At 38.6% G+C, this 13,064-nt stretch overlaps 1 protein-coding gene across 1 annotated transcript in view; it reads left to right on the forward strand.

The window, feature by feature from the left end:
* The window catches only part of AGK (acylglycerol kinase), an 86,802-nt gene that overhangs the window by 30,645 nt on the left and 43,093 nt on the right, over positions 1 to 13,064 (forward strand). Inside the window, exons 2-4 of the mRNA XM_065883654.1 lie at positions 1,978 to 2,017; positions 4,837 to 4,916; positions 10,238 to 10,313. Of these exons, the coding sequence (XP_065739726.1) occupies positions 1,978 to 2,017; positions 4,837 to 4,916; positions 10,238 to 10,313 (196 nt within the window). The remainder of the gene's footprint in view (positions 1 to 1,977; positions 2,018 to 4,836; positions 4,917 to 10,237; positions 10,314 to 13,064) is intronic.

Raw genomic sequence — 13,064 nt, forward strand, 5'->3', positions numbered from 1 at the left:
CCTATAAATTGTTTATTGGTCATGTTTTCTGGGTATTAGTTTTCTTAACTGTTGTTAACCAGGTTGAAGGTATTATCTTAGCAGTGCCAGCAACATGCATTAGAATTGACTCTTACAAGGAGAAGATTCTGGAACCCAGTAGGCAGTCAGCCATTTAAAGTGCTCTTAAGGTATAAGTGGCACAAACATTTTAGAAAGCTTTATGCTAAATAGATGAACATGTTCTGATAGAATGTTTTCGTTTTTGCAAGGCAAAATTTTGCCTCATGCCCAAATTTTCTGTTTATGATATAATTGAGTATCTGACTGTGATATAAAAAATAAGAGATTTAGATCAGCGGTCCCCAACCTTTTTGGCACCAGGGACCAGTTTCGTGGAAGACAGTTTTTCCAGGGACCGGGTGTGTGTAGGGGATGGTTTTGGGGCGATTCAAGCGCATTACATTTACTGTGTACTTTATTTATTATTACATTGTAATATATAATGAAATAATTATACAACTCACCATAATGCAGAATCAGTGGGAGCCCTGAGCTTGTTTTCCTGCAACCAGATGGTCCCATCTGGGGGTGATGGGAGACAGTGACACCCGAAGTGTGTTGCTTATGTCCAGTCTACTCCGTAAGATGCAGCTTGTCACTTGCCACTCACTGACAGGGTTTTGATATGAGTCTGCAAGCGGTTGATTTATTGTGGTCTCTGTGCAGTCAAAGCTCTCTGCTAATGATCATCTGTATCTGCAGCCGCTCCCCAGCGCTAGCATCACCGCCTCAGCTCCCCCTCAGATCACCAGGCATTAGATTCTCATAGGGGGTGAGCAGCCTAGATCCCTCGCGCGTACGCAGTTCACAGTAGGGTTCGCGCTCCTGTGAGAATCCAAGGCTGCCGCTGACCTGACAGGAGGCGGAGCTCAGGTGGTAATGCAAGCGGTGGGGAGTGGCTGTAAATACAGATGAAGCTCTGCGGTCACGCACTGCTCACCTCCTGCTGTGTGGCCTGGTTCCTAGCAGGCCACAGACTGGTACCGGTCTGTGGCCCGGGGGTTGGGGACCCCTGATTTAGATAAAGCACTAGCAGAAGCAACTACATATTAAATTTATTTCTGGCAAATGACCTGAATAATTGCTACTGGATAAGAAAAATGCAGGGTATGTGCATTCATTTTCTACTGCTGCCCTAACAAATTACCACAAACTTAGTGATCTAACACAGCACAAATTTATTATGTTATGGTTTTGTGGATTAGAGGTCCAACACAAGTCTCACTGGGCTAAAATGACGGTGTTGGCAAGGACAGCGTTCCTCTGGAGGCTCTGGGGTGAACCCATTTCCTTGCCGTCACAGCTTCTGGAGGGTACCCACGCTCCTTGACTTACGGCCGCCTTCCATCTTCAAAGCCAGTGAGGTTGCATCTTTCTGACCATCCTTCCATGGTCATATTTGCTGCTGAAGTTTCTCTGTTTTTAAGGACCCTTGTGGTTTGATTGGGCCCACCTGCGTAATCCAGGATTCTCTCCCTATCTCCAGATCCTAACTTAGTCACATCTGCAAAATCCCTTTTGCCACATAAGATAACATTTTCAGGTTCTGGGATGTGGACATCCTGTTTTGTTTTTTCTTTGGCCGAGCCACGCAGCTTGCAGGATCTTAGTTCCCCAGCCAGGGATTGAACTCAGGCCCACGGCAGTGTAAGCGCTGAGTCTTAACCACTGGACTGCCAGGGAATTCTCAGGTGTGGACATCTGAGAGGGAGGAGGGATTACCATGCCTCCCATAGTACGGAAACCTAACACCGGGTTTCATTCAGAGAAAGTATTTTTCAAATGTGCCCATGATTTGTTACAGGTCTTAAGAAACTTTGACTTGGGTATTTTACAGGGAAGAGTTATACATATTTCTAAAAATGACGATGGTTTGCTTGGATCTGAACCTACTTATTAAAGCTAACGTTCATTCTGTTTTGTTTACTTTGATAGTGATAACCTACTAAGGAGAGCAGCCTGTCAAGAAGCTCAGGTAATGCCATTTAATATGAAACAATTAAAACCCGCCTTATCTCCACTGTGCAGAAATCTCAGGCTGTTCCAGGGGGACTTGCACAGTGCCTTGCATCAGCGCAGCTTGGCTATTTTTTCCCCACTATCGGGGTGAATCAGGCTGCCAGCCAACTCTGAATAGAACTGCAGGAAGTTAACAATCTGGTGAGGAGCAGTTCCAATGCCCACCCCTTTAGACTTGTTTACTTCTGGATTAGTCCAGAGAACACAGAACTGGACTGGTTGGCACTCTGGGAATTTGTTCATGTCTGCAGGTGTCCTTGAAGATCTGGCTAAAGCCTGAATCATCCCTAATCCGAATAACCCCCAAGGATATCAGTTCAGAACAGGCGTTACCTCTCAAAGTCAAATCTTCTTAAAACTGTCGATTCATATTTTTAAAGCCTGTCTCTTTAGCACAACTGATTCAGACCCTCTCCCATGATATTGCGCTTAAATATTCATCTATCTAGTTGTAGCTGAATTGTTAATCCTTTCAGGTTTAAGGCCACAATTTTGTTCTTCCCTCCCCTCCAAATGTGTGCGTTATACATTGCAGATTAATTTGCACGACTGAGTTGCCTTTTTGTTAACGTCATTCAGGCATACGATGTCAGAAATACCAAAAAAGAAACATGAAACTAAAAAATGACAGACATGAGGCATTTAGTAGGAGAGGTGGGTGGCAGACCTCATGTTTGTTTTTGAAATGTTTCCGTGGATGACAATGACAATAGATACTATTAATAAATTCCTCTTTTTAGTGATTCCCTAACTGTTCTAAATTCGTGTTTCAAGAATTCGATTGCTTTGTTGTTTTTATCTCTTATGGCTCTAAGTTGTTTTGGAAATCAATTCAAATAAACTTTAATATTAAATTTGAGGTGATCTTTACCCCAAGCTAATTTTCCACTAGCAACTGGAAAATCCTCTTGGGAGGGGAAGGCTTTCCCCCTTGAAGGAAGAGTGGTCATGGGGTACTCCCTTTCTTGTGCAAAGTAAATACCTGCACCTCTGTTCTGAACTCCATCTCCTCTTACTTTCCCCACTGTTCTAATTCTCCACTTCCCGACACCCATTTAGCTCCTTCCATCTGAAAAAAGGAAGCGAATTCATCCTTATAGCCCCCTCCCTCTAGTTTCTTTTCCTGTCTGTGTCCTTCCCTTTTCAGTCTAAATTCTTGAAAGAATATGATTTTTTTTTTTTTTTTTATGGTACGTGGACCTCTCACTGTTGTGGCCTCTCCCATCGCGGAGCACAGGCTCAGCGGCCATGGCTCACGAGCCCAGCCGCTCTGCGGCATGTGGGATCTTCCCGGACCGGGGCATGAACCCGTGTCCCCTGCATCGGCAGATGGACTCTCAACCACTGCGCCACCAGGGAAGCCCGATTTTTTTTTTAATCTCACATAAACTCACCTCATTGTAGTCTCATGTAAACCTGAGACATGAGTTGCAGGTAGATAAGACTTCTAGAGGCTAAAAACCCAGGACCAGGAGGAATAATCTAGAACTGTAGATCTGGAATCTGGCGGGTTAATTAAATCATTTCTGGCCAAATTCCAGAAATAGTATGGATAGAAAAAGAACAAATTACAATATTTAGAGATTTGGCAGCAAAATGTTAAGATCTAACTCAATAAGAGTGGAAACAGAGTAGTAATTATAACGTACACAGAAACTTTTTACAAAGAAATAGTATGTCTTTCTGAAGTATTCAGAAATAGAAGTTTATTTTTTTTAAAGCAAGAAATAGACAATGGTGACAAAGGATCTCCAGTGGGCTGTCAGGGAGGTGGTAGAGTTGGGGTCAGTTACTTAATAAAAATCTTGGTGTAACTTCCATTTTTCTCCTATATTTACTTTGTGCTTCTGTACTTAATTCTACCTCCTTGGCCCAGACCTACTTCCCACAACCTAAGACTCGCAATTTTGCCCTCTTTGGGGTTTTCCTATTCTCATTCCTTTTATTGACCACCTTCTCCTCCCGTTACTTCCCATTTTCACTCCTTGCATCTGGTCCTCTGGGTGTCTTAACTCTGCCTCATCATTTATTAGCTCTTTAGAGCTGATAGAGTAGAAGTTTGGAGTTAGATTCATATAAATTCTAGGCTTGTAATTTATTAGCACTTTGACTTTGACTGACTTAATCTTTCTGAATCTTGGCTTTCTCATCTATAAACATGGGAATATTTAATACCTCCTTGGTTTCTAAGAACTAAGAATTAATATGTGTGGAAGTGACAAGTACTAGGTGCTTAGTAAATATTAATTACATTTCTTTTCCTGTACCAGTTGATGCTACGTATCAAGGTTGCAAAGAAAGGAGGCAAATAGAGTATTAGATTTATTTTTTATGTGTATAAAGATACGAAGATTAACTGGTAACATGAAGATTCTTCATGAATAAGCTTTAGTAATAAGTTAAAAGAGAAAAAGGTTATATTCTGAAAACTGAAGACAAATTAAACTTCCCTTGTGACAGACTACGGACTTACTGGTTGTAATAAACCTAGTCATATCTTACAGAGAAAAGAAAAATTACTTACCTTTAGTAGGTGAATGAAGCAGGGCGTTTTATTACAATATAAAATTCAGCTTATTTTCATTAAATAAAGGTGCACTTTTATTGCTGTCGTTTATGGTGGGATTGTCAACATGAAATCCGGAAAGAACATTTGTTTCCCCAGGGTAGACACCGTATCTGCCAGTAGTAAATTCTTTTGGAATGAAAGAATATCTGTGCTCACTAACTGAATAGAAGGACATTTACTGAAAACTTTTCTTTGTTCCTTTTTAGGTGTTTGGCAGTCAACTTATTCCTCCCAATGCACAAGTGAAGAAGGCAACCGTCTTTCTCAATCCTGCTGCTTGCAAAGGGTAGTTCAGTTTGTGACTTGTTATAGATTTGGTTTTTCTAAGGGGAAAAGAGTCACAGAATACTAGGCAGCTGGTTGGATTGTGTGGAATTGGAGCTACTAGGTTCAGTACCCTTGTAGCAATAAGATTCAATTGTAATGTAGAAATCACGGTTAATCAGATATAACTATAAAGCTAACTGATGCCTAGCTAACTGGTCTAATTGAAGTTTAATAATTATTCCAGAATTAACACTCTCAAATCAGTCTTATCTGCTTGGTGGTAGCCCCCTTGGGAACAACTTCTGCTGCTGTGATGTAAATTATGAGTCCATCTCTGTTACAGGATGTTCAGAGATTGCCGAAAGCACCGTGGCCTTGTGAGGTCAGAAACATTCTTTCCCAAAGTGGTGAATGTAGAGTTAGGTCTTGGAGGTCAGTCAAGGGAGAACACTCAGTGTTCCCGACTGACGAAATGGCCCATGGGGCGGGGGCCTACAGACAGGAGTGCCGACTAATGTCCTTCGCTGTGTCACAGGAAAGTCTGTAAACTGGTCTGGTTGGCCTCGAGGGGTCATGTGAGGCAACTCTGAGAATTAAGATGTGAAGAATAGTTGGGACCTTGGTTGACAGTCACGTGTCCATGTTCATTTATTGTAACAAATGTACCACACTGGTGCAGGATATTGAAAGTGAGGGAGGTTTTTTGTGTGTGTGTGCATGTGTGTAGGGGAGCAGGGGGTATGTGAGAACTCTCTGTATTGTCCACTCATTTTTACTGTGAACCTAACAACTGCTCTAAAAAATAGTCTATTAATTTTTAAAAGTACTGCAAGCAAAATAAAAACTTTTTTTTTTTACATTGCTATTTAGGTACAACTCTCATTCAGTTGGAAAGGTAAATAAGACTTTCGGCGGCTTATAGAAGAAATCATTTAAAATTTAAAATTATTTTTTAAAAATAGTAAGAATTAAAGGGTTGAGGGGGAGAAAAAAGTGATACCTTTTATTCTATCTAACGGCCAGAACAATTCTTTTTGTCCTGACTGAGGAAAAATTAATAAGTATGTATTAGATTGGATTCTCGAAGTTCGAAGTCAAATGGCATTAAGATAATAAGAACAACAACCAAAAGCTTAGTTGGGAGTAGCTTCTAAGTGGTGAGGTTAACATTGGAGAGAAACGCAGGGGCTCTGAAATAAGTTTCTCTAGTCATTTCTTGGGAGGTAGTGTGTGTGGCTTCACAGATGTGAGGGCTAGTCACGCCTTATTTCTTTTTAATTCAGCAGTTTAAGATATTTACCTACAGATTGTCTAAATTGGCTCCATTACTCTACCTAATTGAATCATATTTGCCCACCTTTGTTGGAGCCACTTCCCGCCCCCATAAACATACCAGTCATAAGGCCTCTTGTTCATTCCTGTTTAAAACCAACGCTGAACAAAAATATCAACAAAGGTTCTAACACAACACAATCAAAATACCCAAGATAACTAAATAGTCACTGGTGGCCTGTGGGAGAAGCTAGCAGGGAACTGGGTGTATCCTCTGTATACTCTTCTCTGCTCTGTGATACGGTCGGTGTTGCTTAACTTCTTAAATCCTCAATTTACTCATCTGTAAAGTGTGAAAACTAATAGCACATGCCTTATAAAAATTACCATGTAATTCTTTAGGATTAAATGAGGTAATGCCTATAAGGTATTCAGCATTCTTTCCATTTCATAGTTAGCACCGATAAAAGAAATATAAGCTGCTGTTCTTGGTATTACTGACCTGTAGGCTGGGTCAGAAGGTTCTCTACTTGGCTCTCCCACCCTGGGATCTCTCCTTTTGCCTCCGTTGTTGTAACTGCTCCAGGTCCTGTTCCTCTAGAGATCTAGTAAGTTAGTAACTTGCTAATTATCTTGAAATATATGGTAGTTTGTTTAAGCTATAATCAGTCATTTTGAGTTCCTACCTGAGATATTTGCATTTTTAAAAAATGAATAAACTTTTCTTTTAGAGAAGTTTTAGGTTCCGTTTACACTTTTACACGTAAGTGTATTTGCGTTTTTAAAGGTAGGTTCTTGTTGAAAAGTGTAATACCTTTACCTGCAGGCTAAGGTAAGGAAAGTGTTTCTTTTCTAAAGTCATGGTCCCCTTTAACAAGGTGAATCCCTGCAAGCTTCTAGGAAGCAGCCACTTTGAATCTCTCCAGCATCTTTTTTTAAAGCTTTCACTGTTTAACTGTACTATTTTTGTCATCTTGACTCTGACCTGACACATAATTTATAATTTATCATGTAGCTATTTCATTATGTAGTACTGGTTTAAAACTACATTAGAGCTTTAGGAAATAACTGTTTTGCATTAATAAATGACACATTAAGGAGTAATTATTTTGTGTGTGCGTGTGAACCTGCAAATTGCTAGAGGTATAGAAAGTTTTATTTAACTCTGGTGCTATCTCACCCTTAATTATATAATAAATAATACATTTATTACTGGTAACACTTGCTTTTCAATCTTTTATATGGAATATTGGAAGGGAAAAAAATGCCTTCACTTCCACTTTAGAGATTTTCTGTACCTGTGGCATCACAGAGATGTGATGTTCAAATGTTCAAATCTTTTTTCTTTCTTTCTTTTTTTTAATTGAAGTATAGTTGATTTACAGTCTTGTGTTAGTTTGAGGTGTACAGCAAAATGATTGTTATATATACATACATATATTTTTTTCAGATCCTTTTCCATTGTAGGTTATTATAAGTTATTGAATATAGTTCCCTATGCTATACAGTAAATTCTTATTGTTTATTTTATATATAGTAGTGTGTATCTGTTAATCCCATACTCCTACTTTATCCCTTCCCCCTTTGGTAGCCATAACTGTTTTCTATGTCTGTGAGTCTGTTTCTGTTTTTAAATAAATTCATTTGTATTATTTTTTAGATTCCACATGTAAGTAATATCATATAATATTTGTCTTTCTCTTTCTGTCTTACTTCACTTAGTATGATAATCTCTAGGTCCATCCATATTGCTGCAAATGACAATATTTCATTCTTTTTATGGCTGAGTAATATTCCTTTATATATAATGTATATAATATATTCTACACACAGAAACACACACACACACACACACACGCACTTTATCCATTCATCTGGTGATGGACACTTAGGTTGCTTCCATGTCTTGGCTATTGTAAATAGTGTTGCTATGAACACTGGGGTGCATGTATCTTTTCAAATTAGAGTTTTCATATTTTCTGGATATGTGCCCAGGAGTGGGATTGCTGGATCATATGGTACTTCTAGTTTTAGTTTTTTTTTTTTTTTTTTTTTTTTTTTTGCCGTACACGGGCCTCTCACTGTTGCGGCCTCTCCCGCTGCGGAGCACAGGCTCCGGACGCGCAGACCCAGCGGCCATGGCTCACGGGCCCAGCCGCTCCGCAGCATGTGGGATCCTCCCGGATCGGGGCACGAACCCGTGTCCCCTGCATTGGCAGGCGGACCCTCAACCACTGCGCCACCAGGGAAGCCCTAGGTTTTGTTTTTTAAGGAACCTCCATACTGTTCTCCATAGTGGCTGTACCAATTTACATTCCTACCAACAGTGTAGGAGGGTTCCTTTTTCTCCACACCCTCTCTAGCATTTATTCTTTGTAGACTTTTTGAGGATGGCCATCCTGACTGGTGTGAGGTGATACCTCATTTTACTTCTACAAATCTTATTTGTTTTTTTAAAATTAATTAATTAACTTATTATTTATGGCTGAGTTGGGTCTTTGTTGCTGTGTGTGGGATTTCTCTAGTTGCGGCGAGCGGGGGCTACTCTTCGTTTCAGTGCGTGGGCTTCTCATTGCGGTGGCTTCTTGTGTCGTGGAGCATGGGCTTTAGGCGTGCGGGCTTCAGTAGTTGTGGCTTGCGGGCTCTAGAGCACAGGCTCAGTAGTTGTGGCGCACGGGCTTAGTTGCTCCGCGGCATGTGGGATCTTCCCAGACCAGGGCTCGAACCTGTGTCTCCTACATTGGCAGGCGGATTCTTAACCACTGCACCACCAGGGAAGCCCAAATCTTATTTCTTAAACTAACTCAGAGGAGCTTATAGATGTGTTGTAAGTGATTAATACAGCTGATTGAGACTTCTCCAGAGTTTTGCTTCTCAGAGATAGATCTAATCCACTTCCACCTGACCCTTTCTTATCAACCTAGAAATGAAAGCAACCCTGCAAGGAGAAATATTTACAGTATCACTAGCTCGCCTTTTATTGTTGGGTTAAGCCCCAGAAATGGTGATCTGGAAAGGAGAAATTTCCATTTAGCCTTTCATGTTCATTCTTACAAGCATTCAGAGCTGTAGAAGAGGAAGGATATGTTTGTTTAATTTGCTTATTACATGCTCAGGTGTGCCCTTGGTTCAAGGTATTTTTTTGGTTCTTGTAAAAATTTGCTCAAGCTTCTCAGTTTCTATTTTAATTCATAATCAGAAATCTTTTATGTTCTGTGTTCCATTTGATAGCTATTTCTTTTTAGTTTAAAGAATGTTGAAGTTGGTTTGTGCATAACTCTACATGTTCCTCATTCACTACCTTTGTGTCTGTTTCTAGTATAAAATATTCTTAAGAAAGTTGAAGCATGCATCACTGATAAAAAATAATAATCTTTTTGAAAGAGGACTGAGTAAATGTGGATGTAAAAGTTAGATGTTTGGTGTTGATTGTTTTGAAAGTACTAGTTTTTGTTTTGTGATGTGATAGTTGAAAGTATTTGGGTAAAAGACAAGTCAACTGATAGGTATGTTTTAACGTTTATTCAACTCTGAGACTCTGCAATTGGGGACTTTTTTGCAGCTTCTGTATCCCTTGATTTCTAGTACATTCTCAGTCAACCACTGGAATGTAAATAAGTTCCATGAGGGCTTATTACATTATACCTCAGTTACATGTATTTTTGTCTGCCTTGTCCTGTTGTTTGCCCAGTTCCTAGATGTGTCTAGCACACAGTAGAGGCTCAGTAAATGCTTGTTGAGTGAATCAGACATTGTTGCCTGAGTGGAGCCATATCCAGTGCACACAGTTCCTCTAGAGGAACTAGATTGTGCACTCTAAGCGTCCCACATGGGTAAGAGCTTATTGTATTAGACACGGGGCAAAATCTTGGAGGCCCCAGAGTGAAAGAGTCCACATTTGCATCCAGAGAAACTCATTACTCTTCACTAGCCTTCCTGTGCTTGAACAAATAGAGGAAACATGTTCTCTACGCTATTTCTTGTTCTCTTCTAGAGAAGGTGGTTGGGCTTGTATTTCCTCTTGAGAACTCGTGTTAAAATGTTTGTGTTTTTTTCCTTTGTCTACAGCAAAGCCAGGACTCTATTTGAAAAAAATGCTGCCCCGATTTTACACTTATCTGGCATGGATGTGACTATCGTTAAGGTGAGAACTCCTCTACAATGTTGATTTTATCCAAGCTACCCCTCCTTATAACATATCCTCTCCTCTTGACTTCTTAGCAGAAATCACTTATCACTTAGAAGATAAGAACGGAGAAGTCAACGTTGTGTTCTTCTTCTGATAATTAATAAGATAATATTGTTTTTTCCAACCACAGTCAGCTTTTCACTTTCAGAACAGGATTAAATGGAGCCGTGAACTTGGCTCCTTTCATCTGACAGATAGGACGTGGAACTATTGTCTCTTGGAAGATGAAAGTTGTTACAGCTGTAAGAATTCTTTTTCTGACTATTAAAAAGAAATTTCAAGTTTGAGTAATTAATTTAATTTCTTGGTAGTTCCGCAGACAGGTAAACATTTTCTTTCTGGTGAGGAATTATTTCAGGTGAGGAATTTTAAGTGGTAAAGCTTTAGAATTTTTGAGATTTGGGTAAGAAGAAATGGGGACAAAAATAAATGAGAGGGAATTGTGCTATTTTAGAAGATGCCTAAAGACTCCACTTTCTTGACTTTAAGTGCTATGTGTGTGGTATGTACATAGGTGTGTGTATTTGGTGAAAATCACTGTTACCATGTTTGTAAATCTATGGTATACCAATTTTTAATATTACACACTTTCATTAAATCATAGAGATTGAACGGTCATTTAGTCCAGTTGACCATGCAATGTTGACGTTGAACTCTCTTCTCCAACTTGTCCGAGGTGTGGTCTTCTAGTTGTCTGCCTCCAGGGATGGGAGAGTGGGGAAGAAAACTGACATTTATTTCAGGACCTGTAATGCATATTGCAGACTGTACGTATGAGAGATCTGAGAATGGTTATTTAAGACCGATATTTGTTTGTTCCTGGAGTGTTTGGTTGAACTCACAAGGAGAATCATCTGGGCCTGGAGCTTTCTTTGAAGGGAAATTTTTTTGTATATTAACTTTCTTTAATGGCTGTAGAAGTACACCAGGAAGTTCTGTTTCTTCTTGAATTAATTTTAGTAAGGTAAATTTTTTAAAGGAATTTGTGAATTTCATCTTAGTTTTCAAATTAATAGGCATCAAGTTGTTCATAATATCTTCTTTTTAACTTTTAAATTTCTTTGACATCTGAAATACATCATTTTCTTGCTCAGTATTGTTTTATTGTTTATTTGTGCTTTTTTTTTTTTTTTTGCCTGCCAGTCATGTGAGAGGTGCGTCAATTTAATTAATTCTTTTTGCCGAGAACCATTTCTTGCCTTGTTGATCCTTTCATTTATGTTTCTTTCATTAACTTCTGGTCTGTCTTTATTGTTTCCTTCATTCTACTTTCTTTGGCTTTTTTTTGCTGTTCTTTTTGACATTTTAACTTGAATATTTCATTAATTTTCACCCTTCTCTCCTGGTGTTTTCTTAGAAAGCTATAAACTTTACTGCTTCAGCTGTGTCCTAGGAGTTTTGATATATAATATTTTCATTATTCATTTCTAAATGTTTCCTAATTTTCATCATGATTTTTGTTTGACCTATGAGTTATTTAGCATGTTTTAAAATTTTCAAATCTAAAGTTTTCTGACATCTTTTTGTTAATGGTTTCTGATTTAATTGTGTTATGGTCAAAGAATGTAGTCTATATAATTCCAGTATTTTAAGTTTATTGAGATTTGTTTTATGGCCTAGCATGTGGTTTGTTTTCATAAATGTTTTATGTAGGCCTAAAAAGAATATATATCAGTTATTGGGTACCATGTTCTATATATGTCCATTCAGTCAAGTCTGTTAGTTGTGTGGCTCAAATCTTACACGTCCTTACTGATTTTTTTCTTCTGTTTGAACTATAGATTATTCAGAAAGAGGTGTTAGAAATATTGCACTAGATAGATTTGTCTATTTCTCTATATAGTTTTATCCACTTTTGCTTTTTTATATTTTGAGACTGTCAGTAGATGCATTCACATTTCAAATTATTTCATTTTTCTTGCATGTTGACACTGTCATAGATACTCTCTTTAGCACTAATGCTGTCTTTTACTGTGGTCTATTTTTTTTAGTATTGTTAGTAACCATACTAGCTTGCTTTGATTAGTTTTTACCTGGTATAATTTTTACTTATCTTTACTTAAGCCATTTTGTATCCTTATATTTTAATGCATCATTGGTAAAGGCATGAAAACAGGATATTTTAAAGATCCAGTGCTTTTTGTGTGTGTACCTTTTGACTGGACCATATAATCGATTAACATTTATTGTAATTGTTAATGTATTTAGATTTATTTCTATACCAGTTATCTATTGCTACGTACCAAACCACCTTGACAACAGTTTTTCTGCTTACAATTCTGTTGGTCAACAATCCGTGTTCAGAGCTGTTCTTGTGTTGGTCTCACCTGGGCTCCTCAGTGGCTTGTCTTTTCATGACTTGATAGCTTATTTATTTCCTTTTCTCACTGAATAATATTCCATCATGTAGATGTACAACAGTTTGTTTATCCATTTACCTATTGAAGGCCATCTTGATTGCTTCCGGTTTTGCAGTTATGAATAAAGCTGCCATAAACATTTGTGTGCATGTTTTTGTGTGGACATAATTTTTCAGCTCATTTGGGTAAATACCTAGGAGTGCAGTGGCTGTATTACATGGTACGCTTAGCTTTGTAAGAAACTGGCAGACTGCTTTCCACAAGTGGCTGTACCGTTTTGCATTCCCACTAGCAATTAAGGAGATTTTCTGTTGCTCCACATCCTCATCAGTATTTGGTGATCTCA

This window comes from Phocoena phocoena, chromosome 9, assembly GCF_963924675.1.
Source record: "Phocoena phocoena chromosome 9, mPhoPho1.1, whole genome shotgun sequence".
Classification (NCBI taxonomy): Eukaryota; Metazoa; Chordata; class Mammalia; order Artiodactyla; family Phocoenidae; genus Phocoena; species Phocoena phocoena.